At 39.4% G+C, this 23,123-nt stretch overlaps 2 protein-coding genes across 2 annotated transcripts; one reads left to right on the top strand and one right to left on the bottom strand.

The window, feature by feature from the left end:
- Positions 1-212: 212 nt before the first annotated feature.
- Positions 213-10,208, bottom strand: LOC102781281 (keratin, type II cytoskeletal 7-like). The gene is made up of 12 exons (XM_087833333.1): positions 10,162-10,208; positions 9,887-9,942; positions 3,368-3,634; positions 3,015-3,226; positions 2,806-2,866; positions 2,613-2,708; positions 2,334-2,498; positions 2,015-2,140; positions 1,484-1,704; positions 627-673; positions 447-518; positions 213-349 (listed from the first exon to the last, which is right to left on the bottom strand). Exons 1-12 carry the CDS (start codon positions 10,202-10,204, stop codon positions 258-260), a joined length of 1,458 nt encoding a protein of 485 aa, XP_087689459.1. The 5' UTR covers positions 10,205-10,208; the 3' UTR covers positions 213-257.
- Positions 10,209-12,601: 2,393 nt separating this feature from the next.
- abtb1 (ankyrin repeat and BTB domain containing 1) lies at positions 12,602-20,657 on the top strand. Its single transcript, XM_006796378.3, has 12 exons — positions 12,602-12,838; positions 14,183-14,245; positions 14,337-14,392; positions 14,531-14,675; positions 14,782-14,941; positions 15,039-15,084; positions 16,088-16,204; positions 17,917-18,029; positions 18,101-18,199; positions 18,314-18,481; positions 19,833-20,033; positions 20,416-20,657. The coding sequence occupies exons 1-12, from the start codon at positions 12,783-12,785 to the stop codon at positions 20,620-20,622; spliced, it is 1,431 nt and encodes a 476-aa protein (XP_006796441.1). The 5' UTR covers positions 12,602-12,782; the 3' UTR covers positions 20,623-20,657.
- Positions 20,658-23,123: the final 2,466 nt, after the last annotated feature.

The raw sequence follows: 23,123 nt of genomic DNA, 5'->3' as shown, positions 1-23,123 counted from the left end.
AGGAACATCTATAGAGTAAACTAACTAACGTCTTACAGTTAGCATGATTCAACATTATACAAGAAAAAGATCATGCTGCTGAGTTTGTTTTAAGTGCTCCAATTTGTAATTTAATGTGACAGAATCACAAGGAAATGAAAAACAGAGACACAGATACACATGGCCCTTTGATACAGTGAGGTTACAGCAGTTTGAAAACAGATTGATTTAAGGGTAGTTTTAAGTAGCAATCGGTCAGTTCAGACCACTGCTGCGTTTTATTTGCCTTCGGTGTATGTCGTGTTCATGGTCTCCACTGTCTTGATGAGAACAGGGCCTGACCTTCGTCTCTGCATGGTAACAGGCACAGCTGTGGAGAAGTCGGAAAAAGGTGTTGCTTAGGTCTCTGAGACGAAGGCTATTCTTATGATCTCATCTTTATTTGTAAAATACAGTGCTGTACTTACTTCGGTTGGGCACTGTTTGGACACTGAGCACTCTTTCAGTGCCATCAACACAGTCGTTACTGGCAACAGCTGCTGAAAAGAAGACAGAAAAAACAGAGAAGAGGGTGTCACTCTGATCCCTGAGATGAAGGCCATTAAGATGATCTCATCTTTATTTGTAAAATACAGTACTGTACTTACTTTTGTTGGGCACTGTTTGGATGCTGATAACAGAGTCTTTACCAAGTCTGTCAGGGTGAAAGCAGGAAATACATTATAGAGCTGTGCAATAAACCTGCCTCATGTTTAAGATCCAGCAAAGAAAGACAAGTGGTAAACCAAATTACCCAAAGTAATTGTTTTACCACTTTGTTTTTTGTCTGCCATAAAACTGGAAGACAGACTTCCAATAAACCATAAATCTCATCTACGTGTTACTTGTCAAAGTCTGGTTCTGGATGTGGATTGGGCTTTGCAGATTGGATGTAGATTTGTCTTTCAAACTTGCACCTGAAAGGCCGCTCTGCTCTACGACTGCAGTTATCACCAGTTGTCAAATACCTGTGGGTGTTTGCTGCATTCCACCCCCTGGGTTCAGTTCTTTATTGTTTAATGCAACGCACTGAGGTGAAGTATTTGAATAGTGAGACAAATATGTGGTTGTGAAACTATTAAAAACAACCAAACCAAACAAATAACTTCTTGTTTCTGACTGAGGCTTTTGGCTCAAGGTGGTGTTTTTTTGTTTTTCTATACCACACCCAATTTCCATCTAAATTGTCGGATGACAGATGGCATGCACGTACAGTAGTTCATACAACCAAAAATATCAGTACTGATTAATATGTTTTAATCATTTTCTGAATCACTGTAGACAGTTTCCAAGCTGAAACCTTACATCAATGGTCATCCATCCATCCATCCATCCATCCATCCGTCCATCCGTCCATCCGTCCATCCATCCATCCATCCATCCATCCATCCATCCATCCATCCATCCATCCATTTTCTTCCTTAACACATTGTTGCCAGCAACCTCCTAAGTTCTGCTGGCTTACCTTTCTTCCTCTCCCTCCAGGAGTTTCCTGTAGGTGGAGATCTCGATATCCAGGGTCAGCTTGACATTCATGAGGTCTTGGTAGTCTCTGAGCTGCTTGGCCATGTTATGCTTGTCCTGCCCCAGAGCCGCCTCAAGGTCCTTAATGCGACTTTTTGCATCTATTACAGCCTGTTCCCCTCGCTCTTCCATATCAGATATGCTTACTACATTGTGGGAATACTTACAAAGAGAAAAGCTTTATTTAAATCTGAGCTTCACAGTGATTCCTGATGATTTCGTAAAAATTGGGGGGTTTTGTGTGGGTTATGGTAACAGGAAAACCAAACTGCTTTTTCAGAGCAGCTAACAATAACTAAATGTATGCAATTAGTCGGTCAGTTTAAGATGAAAAAATATTTCCTTTGATTTGTTTTCAGTTTCCTTTCTTTTTATGAGAACAGGAGCTAAACCTGTTGTTCCTCTTGATACTTGTTAAAATCCAGTTTAAGATCAAACAGACTATGAGGTAGTCTTAAAGCCCTTCACTCACCTGTTCCTTCATAACATCAATCTCAGTCTGCCGACGAAGAATCATTCGCTTAAGCTCAGCTATTTCGGCCTTAGTGTTTTGCAGCTCGCTGTTATGTTGCTGGACCTGCACTTTCATCTGATCAAACTGGTGTGGAAAAATATCAAACAGCGAGACAAGGATGTAAACACAGTAATTATTGGGTTAACAAATGCCGTTTTGACGTTGTAGTAGATTTATGAGCGGTAACTTCTGAGCCCTTTTCATGTCTCTATGCCCATTTTCCTAGTTGGTTTATTACATCGACAGTAAAGAGCAAGAATTCATCTTAGACCTTCACCTTGCTCTTGTACCACTTTTCAACTTCTTCACGGCTGTAAGCAGCAATTTCTTCATACTGAGCCTTAACATCAGCTATAATGTGGTCCATGTTCAGGCCGCGGGTGTTGTCCATCTGCACCACCACAGAGGTGTCCTTCACACGCTCCTGCATGTCATACAGCTCCTTATTTAAAACAACACATACAGCGAAAGTTAAGAGGAAAAAATCCAGAATATAACACCTAATGTGATTCACTGATTTAAATTCTGAAAAGGTTTTTAATGTAAGCTTGTTTACCATCTGATACACTTCTTTGAGGAACAAGATTTCATCCTGAATAGCTGTCGACTGGCTTTCCAAATTCATCTTTCTCATAAATTCTTCATCCACATTCTGGAGGCAACAGAATAAATAAACAACTTTCCTTTTCACTGCTATTTTGTTTTTTATTACTCACAAATAAAAGTATTAGTGTCATTGCATACTGCACCTTTTTGAGCAGTACAAAATCATTCTCTGAAGTGACCCTGCTGTTGGTCTCTTCCTCATACCTAAAACACCCACAAATATCAAATTACACACAGACAGACACCCACCCACACACACACAGAGTTCTTATCACTGTCCACTTTATTATCATATGTCAAAGCTGAGCTCCTGTTTAGCAGTGGTTTGATTTCTTCTACCAGGATACCTTACTTTGTCTTGTAGTCTTCCACAGTCTTGACCATGGCTGTGCACTCATTTTCAAGCCTCACTTTATCGTGTCTGCAAAGCTCCAGCTGTTTTTCCAGGTTGGAAATGAACGTCTTAATAATGGACTCCGCATCATCGGAGGAGGGGGCGCTTTGCTGATTCAGGAGATTCCACTTGGTTTCCAGCACTTTGTTCTGCTGCTCCAGCTGTCTGACCTGACACACGAGAAGGGATACGAACAAATTCCAACACAGTCCCACTTTAGGTTTTAAAGGAAGCTTCAAATGCCACCGATTTAACTTGGAATGGTTTATAATAAAAAAGATTTTAAATGTGACAGTAAAATTTCCTCTTACCTTTTCGATGTAGGAGGCAAACTTGTTGTTGAGAGTCTTAAGCTGATTTTTCTCCATGGTGCGTATAGTTTGGAGGGTGGGGTCAACTTCTAAGTTTAGTGGGGCAAGCAGGCTCCTGTTGATTATTACTGGTTTGATATCAGTAGCGGTGCTGATTTGGCGAATGGAGTTGGATCCCATGGAACTACTGCTGAATCGCCCTGAAGGTGAGTTCAACAGGCTCTTGCGCTTGCTCCTCAGACTCATGGTGCTGTTGAGTTTGCACTGCTGGAAAGGATGGAGAGCTCAGCTGGTAGAAGTGGTGGTATAGCTCTGTTGTGCACGTTTTATCTTTTTGGCTGCTTTATAAGGCAGAACTGGGCGTATTGTGATAGTGAAGTGATTGAATGTGGGTAAACCAGTCTGACACATACCTCGTGCTCTCCCACCTACCCCTCACTTCAAAGAAGCAACAGGAAACTATTCCTGCTCCACAGCTTCAGGTGAGTTCCGTAACAAACTAAAAGTCTGCACTTACACAGTCACTCAGTAAATCAAGAAGTCATCAAGAAAAATAAAATATTCCCTGTTATGAATAAAGAAAGATTTTATTTAACATAATGAACTGCAGAGCCACAAGTTTTTAATGTAAATTTAAGTCAATACATGCAGAAAATACTTTCAGTAGGCAATGTTACTTTCGGAAATGTTCTCAAATATTATAATATGCATTACACACTGGAAACTACATGCACATCAGTGGACCTCGTAAAACCTCCCTTAACTGAAAGATAAAGTCTGAAGTCCTGAAACTCTAGTAGTACGTTTAATACAAAAGTCACAAATTTTCTGGAAAACTGTTATTTTTCTTCTTAAGGTACTAAACTAGTAAATATGACTGTAAGAGAGTAAAGTAAAAAAAGTACAAGAAAAACCTTACCAACTAACTACATTGGCTTACATGAATAGATCGCCCTCATAACCTCACACACTCCACCCATTAACAGGAAGTTCCTTACTTGGTTATTATGGACTAAAGTATTTCTTTATTTCTATCTTTGATTGATCTCCACTGCTGCTGCCCATGTGCTGTGATAAATTTGACACAGTTATGACAGTTATGATTACAAATTATCAACCATGGGGCAGGGTCGGGGGTTTGAATCCACCGAACGGCTACCCTGAGGTACCCCTGAGCAAGGTACCGTCCCTACACACTGCTCCCGGTGTGGCTGCCCACTGCTTCACTAAGTGAATGGGTCATGCAGAGGGAGTAATTTCCCCACTGGGATCAATAAAGTACATATTATTATCCTATGGAACAAAAGAGGAAAATAGTTTGATTTAAAAAATTTACCACACTTAAATTAAATGTGTTTTCACTAATGTTAATAGAAACCAGTTGTACTAAAAAAAGGAAACCTGTCTGTTCTCTTGTTTGTTTTTCAAATCCTCCCTCTCTCCCTGCGCGTCCAATTATCCAATCATCGCTTTCCTTTAAGCAAACAACTACTGTACAAGGAAAAATGTTCTCACATAACCAGATTTATAAGGGTTTGTTTTTATGACACTGAATCTGTGCCACCTGCTCAACATTTCATCAGAGGTGAATAAAGTCAAGAGAACAGAGTGAGCGTCATGCGTATACTTAAAATGTTTTTTGCATGACACTGAATATTTCCTTCGGGTCTTCCTTTGACAGAAATGAAGATTGCTTCATTCAATGCACAGAGGTTTGGACTGACTAAGGTCTCAGATCCAGCGGTCCTGACAAGCCTGGTTAAGGTAAAACATTTCCCATTGGCGTTAGCGAGGCAAACCAAAGAATGAAATGGCTGATATGAACTCTTTAAATGAAGACACAGTGTAGAGTAAACACATCACAAAACATGTGTAATGCATTTCTTCTTTGGAAATTTGTTGTCAATGTCACTCACTCATGAGTGTTGGGAAACAGTCATTATCAAGTGTGAAAATGAAAACTGGGAAGTAGCCAGGTGCATTATCGCTTCTCATTTCTTCTGCTTTTATTATCATTGACTCAAAACAACCCCAAAACAACAAAAAACAAACAAAAACAAAACAAAACAATAACACTGTTTGCACTTATTTTATTAACAAAGCTTATTTGTTGTAGATTGTGTGTCGATATGACATCATAGTTATTCTGGAGGTGGGGGATGTGACTGGAGATTCTGTTAGAGTGTTAGTGGAAGAGCTGAACGGGTGAATTTACTTAAAAAAAAGATTTTCTGACTAAAGTAAAACTGCCTCTTCCTATAAGTATGCTTACTTTTACTGTTGTCTACATCTCAGGGTCAGCACCACCCATCACTATGCTCAGCAGCTCAGTACCCGTCTGGGAAGGAGCAAGGAACAAGGAACAGTTCCTGTTTCTGTACAGGCAAGCTCAAATAATCCCACATAAAGCTGAACAGCTCTATAGAATAATTTTTTTGTCCTGCTGGAAGGGACGATGTGGTCGACCTTATCGATTGCTATCAGTATAAGGATGACCAGGTCGATGATGTAGATGCATTTAAAAGAGAGCCCTATATTCTCTACTTTAAAACTCATAACACAGGTCAATCTTTGCCCCTACTGAAGCTTATGGTACCTGGTTCAGTCAGAACAAGGAGTTAGGTCTGTGTGTGTACATGTTAGTCAGTTGCTGGGACATCAGCAGTATGTATGAGTCATTTTTAACCGTGGATCTGTTTGTTGAATGAGTCTGATGCAGTGTGACATGCTAATTACAGCAGACTGCAGCAGGTTTATCAGGTTTAGTGTCTTGTGTGAGCAGGGGAATATGTTTAACTTACAGAATGTAACTACAGAGGATGTTATTGGAGTCAAGTTTACAGAACTTTTTCTTTTGCAGTGTGTCAAACTTACACTGCATTTCCAAACAAGTTAGCATGAGGGTAAATTACATAGTATCTGACTGCTGATACACCAAACTGCTGAGGTCAGCACGCTGATAAAACATGAGGAAAACTGTGAAGTCTCTTAAAACAGTGCTCCTTAATGAAAGAACAGGAAGTGTTTTGGACTGTTCGCTACTTAGGGTGTGTAAAATAATAATAATAAGTAATAGTAATAGTAATAAGTTTTACCAGTACACTGAAAAGCAATCCAGGATTTTGGAGCAAACTACCAACGTACTCCCTTCATGCAAACTGCGTTTTGCATGAATCACAAAGGCATGGCTGCGTAAAAGGCATGACGTGTGCACCTGCCTGCCTCCCGTCAACACTTCTATTCAATAGAGAAGGTATCTTTGCGGGAAGAATAAAAACAATTGAATCACTGGATCTCTTGGTGTTTTTGACCCTTAAATGTCATTTAGCATTGTGAAAAAGAGTGGATATAATAAAGAATAGTGACATATACTCGCCTGTCCCAATATTTGCATTGTTGCATGTATCAGAATCAGTCATATCTGTGTGACGAAACATTCTCAGTGCAATACAGGCCAAAGGTAATTTGCAAATCACTGCTTTCAGTTGGAACTTAAAATTACGCCCCACATTTGTTGTGATTAGATGTTATTCTTGTTTTGATGTTTTAGTGCAGTGTAGCCTCTGTGAAGGAATTTGGCATTTTTGAATTCAGTTTTCATTTTTGAACTGAGTGTGTCATGAATTCAGTGGTTTCTCACATACATCTGCTTTAAAGATTTTGTAACTGATCTATACATTTGGGGTGACAAAAGGTCATGAAATCTTACATCAAATTTTAAAAGGATGGGGCTTTGGGACATCTTCACTTTTCTTATTGTATATAAATAACAGCAATAATGAACTGATTTTACTAACACTTAGAATCTTTTGGTCCAAAGCCCGAGTTCAGCTTTTGTTTTTTGTTTATTTTACCTAATAAAGCTTAACTTGTATTTACAGACTGGTCTATAGCTAGACCAACTATGATGTTTGAAATTAATTTGAACTGTCTGAGCAACAATCTTTACCAAAACTGGTGCACACAAAAACCGGGTCTTAGTGTTTCTATGTTTTGTAACAGCAAATTAAAATTGGAGTTGAGTTAATATCTCAACAACCTTTTGATCTGCGATCAAAAACAAACTGGTTACATGGACCACAGACTGTATTACAGAACTGGATTTTGTCTTTTCCGGGTAACCTCAGGGTTAACCCTGGGTTTGTGTGGGTTAGTGTGAAGGTGGTTCACTTGTTATCTCTGTAAATTGCCATAGTAACATAACCTGCTCCAGAGCAGATTATGTTCCAGATTAGAGATCAGCGAGTAGGAAATCAGCGATTTCTGATCCGAAATCGATTCTCTGAAAAAGCATTGCCATCCCTGGAAAATCCCTCAGAAATCTGTGTGTGAACAGTAGGAGTGTTAAAGTTTTTCAGTAGCGTGTAATGTCTTCGTGTTTCCCTGATGATCAGGAAGAAAAGAGGCAATTTTATTTTAGATATTGTTTTTCTGACTATGAACAATTTTACAACAGTTTTATTGTTTGATAAGCCTCAGCACACAATCTTAAAACAGATAACCTGATTGTATTTGCTGACTTTCCGTTCAATTTGCATAGAGAGTAATTTTGAATGCATGTTTTCATATTTATCTTCAGGATATTTGATTATAATCCTTCAGATTCTCCTCTGTCTTAAAGATAGGGTTGAGTCTGTTCACTTGCACAGTTAGCCAGCTTTCTTATCAGGCTTTGCAAAGCGCATTTATTCAATGTTGTTAAAAGAAAACAACTTTACAGTAATTTTCATCTTACTTTTAATAAGAGTGAAAACAGGAAGTGAGAAAGTAACTCAGAACCGTCAATCTACTGCACGAACACACACACACACACACACACACACACACACACACACACACACACACACACACACACACACACACACACTTTTCTGTTAAAGTGTGTTTATTGTGTTTTTTCTCCTCCCAGAGAGTACAGGGTGACATGTTGACAAAAACTTCAACTTATCATCTGCATAATAAAACAAAAGCTTGCCAAATACCAGATGGAGAAATAACCAAGCTTAACCAAGTTTTTTTTTTTTTTGGATTCTGAATTAATATTGTGACATACAGTACAATACAAAATAAATAAATATGCGTGTAATGCGCGTATTGCCTCTGTCTGTTACTGAACTGCATGACACAGCACTGTGGCCTTGTATGCCTTGGCTTGGCCTAGTTAAGAGCAGGGGCGATTCTAGGATCAGAGCTTTGGGGGTGCTGAGCACCCAGAGAGCTGCCCAGCCAGGCAAGATAAACCTGTCTCTGTCAGTCCCTGCATCCTTAAATGTTGTCCCGAGTTCTCTCTGACTGTCACATTGGTGCATTTAAACCCCTGCATCCTCCCTGTCCTCATCGTCTGTTGTCTTCATCTCCGTTATCAGTCATCATAATTTTACCATCTCTGTGCAAGTCTGCAAATTTCTTTGTTAAATCATAAGATTCTTAAATTCATCAAGTCTCTCTGTGCCTGGGTCCTCGTCACAAAACATGACATCACTGTTTTGTACATGTTAACACAATTTAATCCCCACATTTGTGAAAGAAAAGCAAAACACTTTTTTGAAAAGTCTGTAACAAAATCATCAAATCTGATCAAGGTTATTTAAATGCTGCAAAAGAAGAATGGATTGGAATAAAAAAAAAAAAAAAATACATATCCTAACCTGAATTACTGGGGGAGAATAATGAATGATGCTCATAGTGAGTAAGAAGTAAACTGAGTGCATTTTTTGGACAGAGATTAACTTTTAATGTGTATGTATAATATAATACAGATACATAAAAAAACACTCCCAAAACAGAATAAATTGTTACAAATAAATTATTACAAAATATTAATAAAAACTATAAAAAAGGAGGCAACTTTGCCTGTGGTAGATGTATACAATGTATGAAAAAATCTTTACTGCAGATACTAATTTTACTAATTTAATAAGACTAATTTTGTGTTGTAAGATTTATGAGTTTCATGCTTTCATAGTGGTACTTGGGAGAGCTTGACATTTTTATCAGGTGGTACACACTGTAAAAAGTTTGAGAAACACTGATAAGTGTATGTGTGCTTTTGGAAAACATTTAAAGCTGCTGTACAGAATCTTTGAAACAAGCTTAAAACATTTTTAGAATATACACAGAGCACTCTGCTTCTCTTTACAGCTCCTCACTCCACCAGGGCTGTTTGGCACTTTCTGATAGTGTGCAAATGTGATATATGTACTGCGGCAGTCATACAGACAACTGGATGGTCCAAAAGCTGGCCTACCTATTACTGGCTGAGGTTTTAGTAGAGTTGTGGCTGAACCACATAAAAATATATCATTAATTTTAATCTCTCCAATCAATTTCAATGTTATATTGGAATGTTGTTAAAGAGGGTCAAAAATGTTTCAACCCAGTTTATTTTGCAGATTCTGTATAGCAGCTTTAATACAGGGAGGACACAACTTCCAGATTGTGAGTAAAATCAGGTTTTTTGTCTTTATCAGTTTAACAGTTTATATTGTGCCTGTCACTGTTCCCTGTCTGTTTTCTTACCTGGTTCTTCCTGACCTTCTCCTCACATTCACCTCTTTCTTCTCTCCCTCTTTGGACTGACAATCATACACAAATAGATTGTATTCAATAAGATGATAAATTAAATTAATATGAAAAAATACTATTAAGATCACTAATAAAAAAGTCCTCTCTCAGTTTACTTTCAACCAAAAGGCAAATAACCAAACCACATGAACATCTAATAAAAGATAAATATTGAAACACTGATCCAACATTATTCTTGATTGACGGATCATTTGATTTTACACTTTTACCTGAATGTGGCTTCTTTTTTTGAAAAAACTTCCTCATATCCATTATGAACCTGGCTGTCTCTCTGTACACAAACACACGCACGCACGCGCACACGCAACAGGAGTTATAAGTAGTGATGTGACGTTCTGTATCGAGGCTTCGAAGCGTGTGTCGAGTAATTGAGGGGACGTTTCCGCGAAGCGCGTATCGAGGCTTGCTTCATTTATGGGAGGAGCTGAAAATGATGACGTCCGAAGCCTCGCTGCCCGGCTGTACCACGTGACTGGTTCATGAAGCGGTTCAAACTTTGCCGCGAGATATGACAGCGATATGAACCCCTCAGACTTCATTCAAAAATGTAGGTGTTTGATGGAGAGTTGCGGTTAGTGAGAGTTAGAGACAGTTTGGAGAGAGTTTGGAGGTTTATGAGAGTGAGGAGAGAAAGTCAGGAGAGAATGGAGCCAGCTAAGAAGAGGAGGATGCCCTCCCCTGTGTGGGAACATTTTGATCTTATTCCTCCCAACAAGTTATGTAAATTTCTACAGAAGATGTATTTTCATAATACTGATGGTGCAATAAAACATATGGTAAGCTGTCTTTACTTTTGTACAAGGTGAAGTGTTTGTGCCAGGGAGCTGGGATATAACAACAACACCTCATCCATGCTTAGGCACTACAGAGCTCTGCATGAGAATAGGGGAAACACCGATTGTGGAGCAAGACCAGGTGAACCATCAAATGCCATGATAATATAGCATGCAGTAATGTTACTAAATGATATAACAGTATTATACAATGCAATAAGTGACGTGTGTGATATTTATATTTGTGCTTTGTTTTTGTTGTCTTTCCTCAGGAGAACAATCTCAAATAGATGAAGACCTGGTTAGCATGGTGATTGAGGACTTCCAGCCATTTAGCATTGTGGAGGACAAAGGATTTAAAAGATTTGTTAAATCATTAAATCCTAGCTATGTTCTCCCCACTAAAAAGGTCATAAAAGCAGTGAAAATTTAGTTTTTACAGAATAAAATGTGGGCAGGACTGAGGCTCAAAGCCTCAGTGTGTAGCTGTCCATACCTGAACGTTACAAAAGCACAACCACTGTCCACACCCCAACCACACCTCACCTCACAGTAAATGATCATTTCCATTTTAAGCATTTCCAAATGATCATTTTCCATACTGCCAGCATAAATATACAAAGTATACTGCCATCACTACAATATAGATGTTTTACACACTCCTTTTGTTGTTGACATTTACAGGCTGTGTGCAAAAGGCCACACTCTTCAAATTCATGCCAACTAATATTTTTACGTCCAGTAGGTGTCCTACTAGAGCAAATGAAGCTTCAAGAAGCTTTGCGCTGGGGTGAACCAATTGGATGAAAAGCTTCAGTGCTTCATGAAGCTTCATCTGCCCATCACTAGTTATAAGGTTAATGGGCATTCAGTCAGTTAGCTAGTTAGTATCCATTTCAAACAGGACAGTGGTAACAACAGCAGGCTACGGAGAATTTAAAGTTTTAGATTTTAAATAGGCTGTATACATTTCAATGTTAGAAACAGGACGGTCAAATGTCGCTGAATTTACTACAAAGCAGGACGGATTGTAGGGTAGCAAACATCGTCGGAAAACACGTTTTCAACACTGCAGGTTACCTGGTGTAATGTTTTTCAGCTAAAAATAAACATGGTCTGACTCCTACCAACTATATAAAGAGTAACTGAAGGTTAAATGCAGCTAACATGTCCTGTTTTAAGCCAGGCACTTACACCTCCGCTCCGCTGCGTCTCAGCCACCACCGCTCTGGCTATAGACAGAGCAGGGGAGAGCTGGAACAAACCATTTTGGGAGGGGGGGGAGGGAGGGTTATCTATACTTTTGTTGTTAAAATGTTACGTCTCAAACAAGTACAGTACTGTCTGCTTTTTATATTTTTAGTAGTGTGTCACACAAACAGCAAATATTGTCAAAAAAAAGTAAGAAATCTTTGGGGGTGCTTAGCAATCGCCCCTGGTTAAGAGCAAGAAAATAGGGCAAGGTTTGTCTCGTAGTTCTTTGGTCCAATAGCGGAATGAAACATCTTCTGCCAGCTGCTTAACCTGATGAAAAGAATGTACTTTAACAAGAGCGAAAGGCGCTATTTTAATTGCATTTTTACCACTTGTTTAAATCACACATAAACGAACGATGTGACGGCATGACGTGTACCGTTCATGTTAACGGCGTAAGCTCGGAAATTCAGCTTTTATATCTTGAGCACGGGTTGTTACTTGTTCAAGTTACGCCTCTGTGGTTAGGATTATCAGCTCATTGTAAAACTTTTAAAATATTTCTATTCATGTGACTCACAAGTAAAAAAGGATTTAGTAGTGCGGACAAAGAATATCATATAGCTGCCGTTTTTGCAGTTATTCCCTTACGTTTGTGAAGTGTACGCTGATGTCACGTGACTGCTGGACCTCTTCGACCAAAACACCGAGGACCCCGCACAGCTTGTCAACAAAAAACAACGGTGACAACTTTCTCAGCGTTCACCGAGCAAAACTCTGAAGCTACAGCAAACCATCACTCACCTGTCCGGTAGACAGGCCGTCTCAATGCATTACAGAGGACCGAAAACACCGCGGCGATTATGGATGTGTACGATTTGTTTAGTAGTTGCAGAAAGGGCGACATTTGTAGAGTCAGGTAACCATCAGCTCTGCTGAGCTTATTATGGCTTGTGTGCTCGATGAGAACTTATTTAACTTTACTGTGTTTGCCGGTGAGAGTTCTAGCATAGATTGGGCTAGCTTTTAGCTTTTGCTTGGCTTTTTCTACAATGCAGTCTTGCAGTTTAACTTCAGTGTTATGCAAATAAACGGGAGTTAACCACAGAAGGCAGTGTTGCTAACAGGAGCCACGATGAGCCAGTTTGTAACTGTAGCTAATTGTGTAGGTCAGCTCCTCGGTGTCCAGACGTAATGATGGCACTAGGTATCAGTGTCGGATGCTCAACCGGATATCTAGTCTCCTGCTATAGGATAGTTACCCCGAGAATTACGAGGAAACAGCTTGACAGGACAGCAAAACTATGCTTAGCTGATCGAAGGAATCATCAGTGGTTACAATGAATAAATAAACCAATTGTTGCCGAGTCCAATAAAGGGGGCGTGTCTGTACAGTCATGTGTACTAGAAAGTTTTCATTGGATTCATTGCAGTCCTGTGTTTCCATAGGAATTAAGAGGCCAAATAGCAACCAGGCACTGGTAATTGAGTACACTTGATAATTTGATCACCAGCAAGTGTGAGGAGCTCTATGAAGATTTTAGAGGTTTTAGCAGTTTGCTGGTCTGGAGCATTCACGTGTGTTAACAGAATGTTGCAGTTGACGCCCCAGCAAATTTATCATAGGTTCAGACTGTGTAGTGCTTACAGAAATAAACATTGCACAATCAATAAGACTTCTAGAGCCATGTACTTTAGACAGATGACCATATTTAGACCATAATGTACAGCAGAAAATCAAAAACAACAAACACCTCATACTAGTTGTCAAGCACTGGGATAAAGGGGTGATGATTTGGACTTGTTTTGCAGCCACAGGACCTGGGCTTCTTGCAACAATGCAATCATCAAGTCGAACATAAAATACTCTGTATACCAAAGTATGCCAGAGTCAAATATGAGCCAGCCTAATTATCCAAGCCATCAGAACTGCATGCCTCCAAGTTTTTCAGTTTTACTTATTAGTACTGTAATAAATAAATGCAAATGATTTTGCAAAAGAATGATGTCATAGTCATGAAAGTGGTTCAATCTCAAGCATAGAAGCTGCTTTTTCAAATTGATTAGAATGAATAAGGGGATTAATTAATCAAACAGAATTCAGTAATTCTATTAGTATCAATAAAATCATTTGTATATACCCTCCTCTTCCTGTGTGACGTATGTATCTGTTTATTTTTATTTAAATCTTTGCGTTTTGTATGGCGAGTCGTGTCTGTGTTTATCGCAGCGCATCACTGTAACCTCTCTGCTCTTTGCCTAGATACCTTGTTGAACAAAGAGATGTTGACCTCAATGTAAAAGATAAATGGGACAGCACTCCGTTGTAAGTACAGTATAGGCAGCTGATGTAATTCTCCCATCAACGCCGCATCATAATCATAACTGCTTTTAATATAAACACTTGTGTGCTTCAGGTATTATGCTTGTCTCTGCGGTCACGAGGAGCTGGTCCAGTACCTGTTGGCTAGTGGTAAGTCACGATCAGTCATAATCAAATAACACAGTATTAAACTGATGTGCTGTGCTTTAGAACTGCTCTGACACATTCTGTTGTATCATTCTAGGCTTTGAAATTCTTGATTTCATTTATTCATTTGTTCTTTTTTAGGTGCCAAGTGTGAAGCCAACACGTTTGATGGCGAGAGATGCATGTATGGCTCCCTGAGCGACTCTGTTCGACGCCTGCTCAAAGACTACAAGTGTGTAAGCATCCGCGCCATGCAGCGGGAGGATTTCAACTACTTTCTGCACATGTAAGGGTCATGATTTTTATGTCGAAAAGAAACAAGAAAATAAGAGCAATAACAGGATGTTATAGTACGTTTGTCTAATCCAGACATTTCTGGGTTTTTTCTTTAGGTTGCTAGAGCAGGGTCAGTATAGTGATGTCAAATTCCTGGTTCACGGACAAACGTTTCTAGCACACCGATGTGTTCTCAGTGCTCGCTCGGAGTACTTCACGGAAATGTTTGAGACCAAATGGAAAGGGAAGAACTTGATCAACCTCAAGCACCCATTGGTAAATCTATATGTTTTCATTAGTGTCCTGTTATATCACCGTGTGTAATTCACAATTTTTAGTTATACTGTATGGATAAAAACTGTTTTGATTTCAGATCAATCCTGCTGCCTTTGGAGCCATTCTACAATATTTCTACACAGGTGGGTGAAAAATATACCAGCTTATCTTCCATGTATCGTACAGGAGAAACCGGTGTTGTTGGGCAGTTCCCTGATGTGAAAGTGACAAGTCCATCCCTGCAGAATAGAATCCACTTAAAAAAAAGGGGGGAACAAAATGTTCCGATAGCAAAGATTTACTATATGAAATAATGAGAAACTCCAAAATAGTAGGATGTTAGTTTTTTTTAATAATAAAGAAGTAGGCTCCATTTTCTGTTCCCTATGATTTTTTTTAACTCAGTCATTTACACAAAACAATCAAATACATGCACAAAGACATAAAGCAAAAAACAAACTTGCTAGTGTAGCTGTGCACTGCATTAAGATGCAAACTGAATACAGAGCCATTGGACAAGTAGCATGTCTCTTTCCAATAAAGTGTGTTTTTTCCTCAAGTAAGATAAGATAAGACTATTGATCCCATGGTGGGGAAATCAGCTCAGGTAACGCTTGGCAGAAGGAAAATGCAAAAGATACAAATAAAATACAAACGAATATAAAATAAGTACGATAATACACTATATACAACGATAGCATACACAGTATGTGATTATGGCTATGGTTGTGGAAATATGCAAGACATAAATGTAACTATTCTACCACTACTATTCCTATGTAAGTAACAGATATCTATAATTATAGACATGTACACGCACACACACATGTACATACATCTGTATACATATACCTGCACACGTCCATACACATAGAAGGTGCATTATGCATGAAGTGGTGACCGTGGATGTCTACAATGTCCAGTGACTCATGACATCGTGATTGAGGAGTTATCGAATCTGCTTTTGGGATATAAATAAATAATGGTAAAATAATTTGATCTTTAAGAAGAAATTGCACACGCTACTCTTTAATGAAATGTTGTAGAAAGCATGCTTGGATGATAGCTGGATTGTATTTAATGTAATATTTTTAGAACATGCAAAAATCTTAGTAAGAAAATGTTGTTTTTTTATCTCTGTTTCAGGACGGATGGATATTGATATAAGTCTTGTGGAGGACAGTAGACGACTGGCTAAACAGTGCAAAATGGCAGATCTCATAGAAGAGCTGGAGAATAAATGCAAACAAGTGTATGAATTTGGTAAGGCAGAACTCTTTATTTATATTTACTTGAGTAATGCACGTACAACTTTAAGCCAGTCTTAAGACACCCCTCATTTCTCTTTTATTGTAATTTTTAAAGAGGTCTTAAGCAATAGTTCTTCAGGCTTTCTTAAAGTCTCTCTCAGGTTTTTTGGGATCATGACAATGAGCCCAAAAAACTCTGCCAGCGTAGTAAAAGCACACCTGGATGATAAAACACAGTGGAGCACTCCCAGAGCCCGGACCTGAACATTATTAAAGCAGTGTGGGATCATCCTGACAGAGAACTGAACAAAAGGCAAGCAACATCCAAAGAACAGCTTTGTCTTTCAAGAAGCCTGGAGAACTATTCCTGAAGACAAAGAGATTACAAGAAAGCTGCTTAAGAGACTTCATGCTGTTGAAGGTAGTCATACTAAATATTGACTTTTAAGCTCGTTCCAGCTCTGTTCGCCTTAAATACTGTATTTCCATTGCATGTTTGCACATGTTTCAATAAATCTCTGGACCTATTTCTGCTTTCGTTAGAAAAATATATAAAAAAGGAGTGGCTCAAGATTGCATATTCCTGATGTAATGCAGTTTTTCCACTTAGCCTCAAAACACCAGACCACCTTTTAATCCCATATGTTTTTATCTAGGACCATGTCCACACTAATACGTTTTTATTTGAAAACGCATCTTTTTCTCTCCTTTCGTCCACATTGAGACGGCGTTTTCAGTCAAGGAAAACGCAGAATTTTGAAAACGCTTTCCAAAGCGGATACATTTGAAAATGGCGTTTTCGCATCGCACTGTGGACAGCGAACCCGGAGCCTTTTCGAAAACGATGACACATGTTAGTCATGCGATGCAATCATGTGACCTATTAAACTAAGATAGCGGATTGTATTATACAGCAGTTGTTTTGTTTGCTCTCAATTTTGACAACCCTATTAAAGATTATGGGCGATCGTGGCTCAAGAGTTGGCAGTTCGACTTGTAATCGGAAGGTTGCCGGTTCGAGCCCCGGCTCGGACAGTCTCGGTCGTTGGGTCCTTGGGCAAGACACTTCACCCGTTGCCTACAGGTGGTGGTCAGAGGGCCCGGTGGCGCCAGTGTCCGGCAGCCTTTCCTCTGTCAGTGCGCCCCAGGGCGGCTGTAGCTACAATGTAGCTTGCCATCACCAGTGTGTGAATGTGTGTGTGATTGGGTGGATGACTGGATGTGTTGACTGAATGTGCTATACAAATACAGGCAATTTACCATTTACCATTAATATCAGTTTGTACGTGCTCCAAATAGCTTTTCTTCAGATTCTTTAATTCTCACTCGCTTTTGCGAATTTGGACCTTTGTGTTATTCGCAGCAACAACTCCACCTCATTGTTAGTCCATTTAAAAAACTCGGTGCTTTTCCTCAACATTTTGCTGGGACGTTTCAAAGAGCTGGAAAGTAAATAAACGGCAGACAGAAATGAGGCAGGGTTGAATATTCTTGCGTTTCACACATGCGCAGGACTGGAACGCAAGCGTTTCCAGCCGTTTCAATGTGGACGCGCAACTCTGTGAAAACGACTGATAATGATAGTGTGGATGCGGAGCGTTGTCAGACGACCATTTTCAAATCTATCCGGGCTAGTGTGGACGTAGCCTAGAGCTGTTGTTTTTTTCGCCCACTAATGATGAGTTTTCCATCTTGTCTTGTTTTCTTTCTCTCCTCATATCAAAGTGTCCAATAAACCGGGAATCTGTGTGAAAGTTCTCACCCTCGAGCCTCACAGCTGTCAACTTCAGGAGGAGATGGCTCAGTTAGCAGACTGTGCGCTGCCCACTGAATTAAGGGTGAGGACATCATGGCAGTAAAATAAATATTTTAGCTGAACACCGCATTCATTCCTGTTGATTCTCTTTAGGTTGGATTTGGTGAGCTTCCCTTTAACAGAGTCGACCGCTTCCCTACTTATCCCGACATCTGCTTCAGAGTCGATGGTTACGATTTCTTGTGCCATAAGGTACGGATGAGAAAATTCTCACAGTGTCTTCTCAGTTACAGTGCAGACCCCTACACCACCGCAGCATAAACATTAATGTGAATGACTGAAGTGCAGTTGTGCGTCTCTCTCCAGGCATTTTTCTGTGGACGTAGTGATTATTTTAAAGCCCTACTGGAGGACCACTTCAGTGAGGGAGAGCAGCTCCAGTCTCAGCCCAGCACCCCAGTGATTACTTTACACAACATCTCGCATGAAATCTTTATCCACATCATGTATTACATCTACACAGATGACACTGAGGTTTGTGCACATTCTTTCTTTGATGTTTGCATCCCTAATAAATCATTCCGCACTTTTTTATTTAGGAAAAAAGGATCTTTGAAAACAAACCCCGATTATAAACACAGACAAACCTGTGTAGTAAAGCTTAATTGTTAAATACCTGAACAACTGTGATCCTGGTGAGGATTTCTCATCATATTGTAAGAGAAGCTTTGCTGTATTGATATGGCAACATCAGAGCCATAGTGGATACAGAGGCTTACGGCGAAAGTGCTTATGAAATAAATATTGTCAAACTAGACAGATTTTTGGGTCGGTGAAACTGAATGTGATGCGTAAAACTGTTGGTTGGCTCTAGTTTTCGACTCCAAGACTAAAAAAAAAATCTTAATTGAAACCAGAAATTAGTACAATTTTGGTTAAAATAGGGGAAGGTCCTAATTTTTACTTTCATCTTCTTAAATAAATTTTTTTTATTAATTTGGCCTGATGTGAACTACAATTCATAAAATCATAATTGCCTCGTGGGCAAAAAAGGATGTTGACAATAGAGCTGCCAATCAGGAGACAAAGATGAAGACCGTGGAGGAGGTAGATGAAGGTTGGTGTGAAATAGAGGCAGATCATCTGCTGTGGTGACCCCTAGAGGGAGCAGCTAAAAGAAGATCTCTAATGTAAAAAAGTCCTATTAGTAGTATTTTTCACATTTTCTTCCAGTATGCTGTTGAAAGACACGTAACTCACAGAACTTGTACCAGTGAAATGCATACAGCATTTGCATTTCCTCTGCTGGCACCCTCCGTTGTTAAATAATTCACTGTGGTTTTTTTGTGGAGGCATCCATAAACAGACATGCAGTCAAGTAATAAAACAGATATATTTACATGTTGTAATATCCTAGGCAAAAGAGATCTGGGTTGATTAGTTAGACTTTCTCTGTGTCACAACAGCTCATTTCCACACATCTGGGCCAGTTTTTTTTTATTATTACATAAAGCTGCTATAAGCTTAGAATTTATGATTAAAATGGGAGACATGGAACTGGGCACTAATTAGCTATTTTAATTGTCATATTTGGAATTAGAGCATTAAAATCCACAAGTGACGGCACATTTTGTCTCAGAAGCAGACAAATTCTGAAAAAATGCTCACCAGTGATCTCACACTGTCATATAGAAATTTCTTAACTCGTTTGACAACCTCACCTGTACCTTAATCGTAAGTTTTGACACTTAAATAAGTGTCACTAAAGATATTGATTTATATGTACAAGGCATCCAAGGGGAGGAAGAATTAAACAACATTGGTATTGCTGTTTTGAATTCTCGTGATAATAATATTCTCCCTGCTGGTTTCTCTGCATGTCCAGCTAATGACGGAAAACGTGTTTGACGTGCTGTGTGTGGCTGACATGTATCTGCTGCCGGGGCTTAAGCGTCTGTGTGGAAAGACGCTGGCTAAGACGATATGCGAGGAAAACGTTCTGCACATGTGGAAGACGGCCAAGCTCTTCCGTCTCTCTCGGCTAGAAGATCAGTGCACAGAGTTCATGGCCAAGATCATCGAGCGGGTGCGTGGCAGTGACGGTGTCCCACTGTCAGTGGGTCGTAGTTCTTCATTGTATCTGTGCTGTTGTTTATGCTCATATTATATTCTAGTCAAACTCACAAATTCAGCAGGGGATCAAATAATTATTTCCCAGATTATAGGTACCTAAATGCATTGAGTTGTTGGAGTTTGATTGGCTAATTAGATGTTTGTGTTAACAACCAGTCGAAAATGCCCAAATGCCAATCATTAATGATGCTTTGATCTCTGTGACCATTTTATAATATTTTTGTTGCTGTTTCAGAACTAGAGCTTATTTTTCCTTAAAAGTGTGTCAGCATCCCCTGAGTTCTCCATTAGGAAGAATTCACAACTGTCTACCTCTTGCATTCGTCCCATCACAGCTGGTGGAGCAAGCAGAGTTTGCCGAGATGGTCAAAGAGGACGCCGCGTCTTTAGAGAAGCGCCAAGAGACGGACTCGGTCCCCTTGGTGGACGACATCCGCTACCACATCGCCAGCAACGTGCAGACGTACAGTGCAATCGAGGAGGCTAACCAGAAACTGGAAGCCTTGGAGGAGCTGCTGGCGAGGATTAATATTGACTGCTGAGAGGTCTGCAGGTTTGTGATGCAGCTTCAGTGAAAGTGGAGGTAACAAGCACTTCTAGTAAAACAAAAGTGGGAAAAAAAAACATATGCATTTGTATGTTTGCAGTTTTTATTTTATTTTCAGCATATTGCATAGAATATATATTTGAAAAGAGCTGGTTATGTTTGGTGCAGATGTACAGAGAGCTGTTCATTGTGACTGTTTAACGTTTTTCTGAGAGACATACCAACTGTGACAAAACATATTTTGCAAAATGGGTTCTGAAGAGATCATGTGTTTTACAACAGAATACAAAATGTCTTTGGACTGCTAACATGTGTGTTTAATTTAGATGGAAGTCGTGTGCAAGAATTTGAATGTTTAAAAAAATGATAAACAAGTTTACTGAACTTCATTAAATATAATTTTTACGTTTTAAAAAAAAGGCAGCTGGTTAAATTGATACTTTCACACTCGAGAAATATTGGCAAAAAAAAGCTTACGTTCGCTTTATCCAGAAGATAATTGAATCTTCTTCTGATCCCTTTGTTTGGTGTTACGTAGAATATTGCTTTATGCCATATTTAATGTGCAGACGCACCTAAATATTAACTTAGTTGTATTACGCTGCTGTAGTTTGCCTCGCTGTTTGAACAGTGACATTTCTCCGGCATGAATACTTACCCCTTCTAACACAGTAATGCACTTTATTTTAACATGAGAAATCCGTCGCCTAGCATGTGTACCAGAAAATAACTGACTCTGAATTTTACCAATAAAACACAATATTGCACGCAAGAGTATTGTTTTCTTCAGTTTCTTCAACACGTGTGATTTCTTTTCCTTTTTTATGGGCTGGAGATTATCAATAACCAACAGGATGGATTTTAAATTAAATTTGTTGTTTAGTAGGTGAGCAGTAACCACTAAATTTGAGTTCTCTGACCTTTCACCTGCTTCTAAATTTTATCCAGTGCCATTCCTGCCAGCTCCACTCAGCACCGAATAAATCACACAGTTTAAGCTAATACAGAGAACATTCGAGTGCCATCAATAATATTTCCACCCATCCATTTTCTTCCATTTATCCAGTACGGGGTCGTGGTGGAGAGCTGGAGCCTATCCCAGCTGTGAAAGGATGGAAGGCGGGGCACAGCTATAGCAGGCCACCAGCTTACAGCAGGGCTAACCATTCACACTCACATTCAGTTTAGAATGACCAGTTAACCTATCACCATGAATGTCTTTGGACTCTGGGAGGATGCTGCAGCTCACTGAGAGAACCAATGTGGACACGGCGAGGACATGCAAACTACACACAGAAATTTGAACCTAGGATCTTCTTGCTATGAGGCAACCACAACACCACTGTGCTGCTGTCATGATTTAGTTTTGCATAGTTAAATCTGGGTGGTGACTTCTTTGGCCACGCAAGTTACATTCGAGTCTATTTCAGCATTGCTTTGCAGGACAGCCTCACAGAGCTGTTGGGGTGAATGTGACCTGATGTATTCTCCTTTTCCTTAGAAAAAAATAAGACAAAACATTTTTTTACTCCATAATAACATGGGATAGATAGTATTACTGCTAAGAAGAGGTTTGCTGGGTTTTAGATCCAGCCTTAAATAAAAGAAGGAAACAAACTCTTTCCTTTCCACTTGTTTCATTCGTTCATTAACAAAAAATGTCATTGTACATTTCTTTGATTAGAGGAGCAAATTAAGACACCTAAGGCACCTGAAGATGGCGCCATTACTCAAGATTATCACTAAACTGGGTCCGTTGCTGTGAGTTTCACCACAGAATTGTTGTTTCACTGACCCTTTTATTTGTGGGAAACAAATAATTCCTTCATCGGGGTCTTCAAACTCATGGGAACCTTTTCTTAATGGCACTGTGTTACTGTTTTTCCAAATGGCTTCATTATCACGAGTTCTCAACAGTGCCAAGAAGGGCTGTAAACAACTTAGACATGACTGTGCTAGCTGTGATTTAGATATGTGTGTATGTCAGTTACTGTACTTGTTCTATAGTTTACAATTCACATCCCGGTGGGCGCATTAAGCTTCTTGTCCAAAAACTGAAGACAAAACTCTGCGTCAACTTACTGAAGACGTGTTAGGACACATTAAAGTGCCGTTCACACCAAAGGCTAAGGGGTATCCTTTAGAAAACAAAACCCTTGGCTTCCAGCCAGTATCTTAAAGGCTTAGTTTGCTGAAAAAGACTAGAATACACAATACAAGCAGTTATTAAGCCAGCACTTCCCTTTGTAAAGCTTTACGTGTTGTTCCTAAGCAACTTGGTCTTAGTCGTGAATGGAAAAATACATTCAGTACAATCCTACAATGTCAGACAATGGATGTGTACTCACGGCCCAACAAGAATATATATATGTTCAAAGAACTATCCTCACTTTCCCTGAAGACTGTTCAGCACTGGAACTTCACACGTTCACATGTTCATTTATCTCCACAGTCAGCAAACCTCAACAAGCCAGTGCCTGAAAACCGTGAACTCTG

Source organism: Neolamprologus brichardi, chromosome 20 (assembly GCF_056152115.1).
Source record: "Neolamprologus brichardi isolate AB-2024 chromosome 20, ASM5615211v1, whole genome shotgun sequence".
NCBI lineage: Eukaryota > Metazoa > Chordata > Actinopteri > Cichliformes > Cichlidae > Neolamprologus > Neolamprologus brichardi.
The sequence above is the reverse complement of the archived record's forward strand: the minus strand, read 5'-3'. Positions and strand labels throughout refer to the sequence as shown.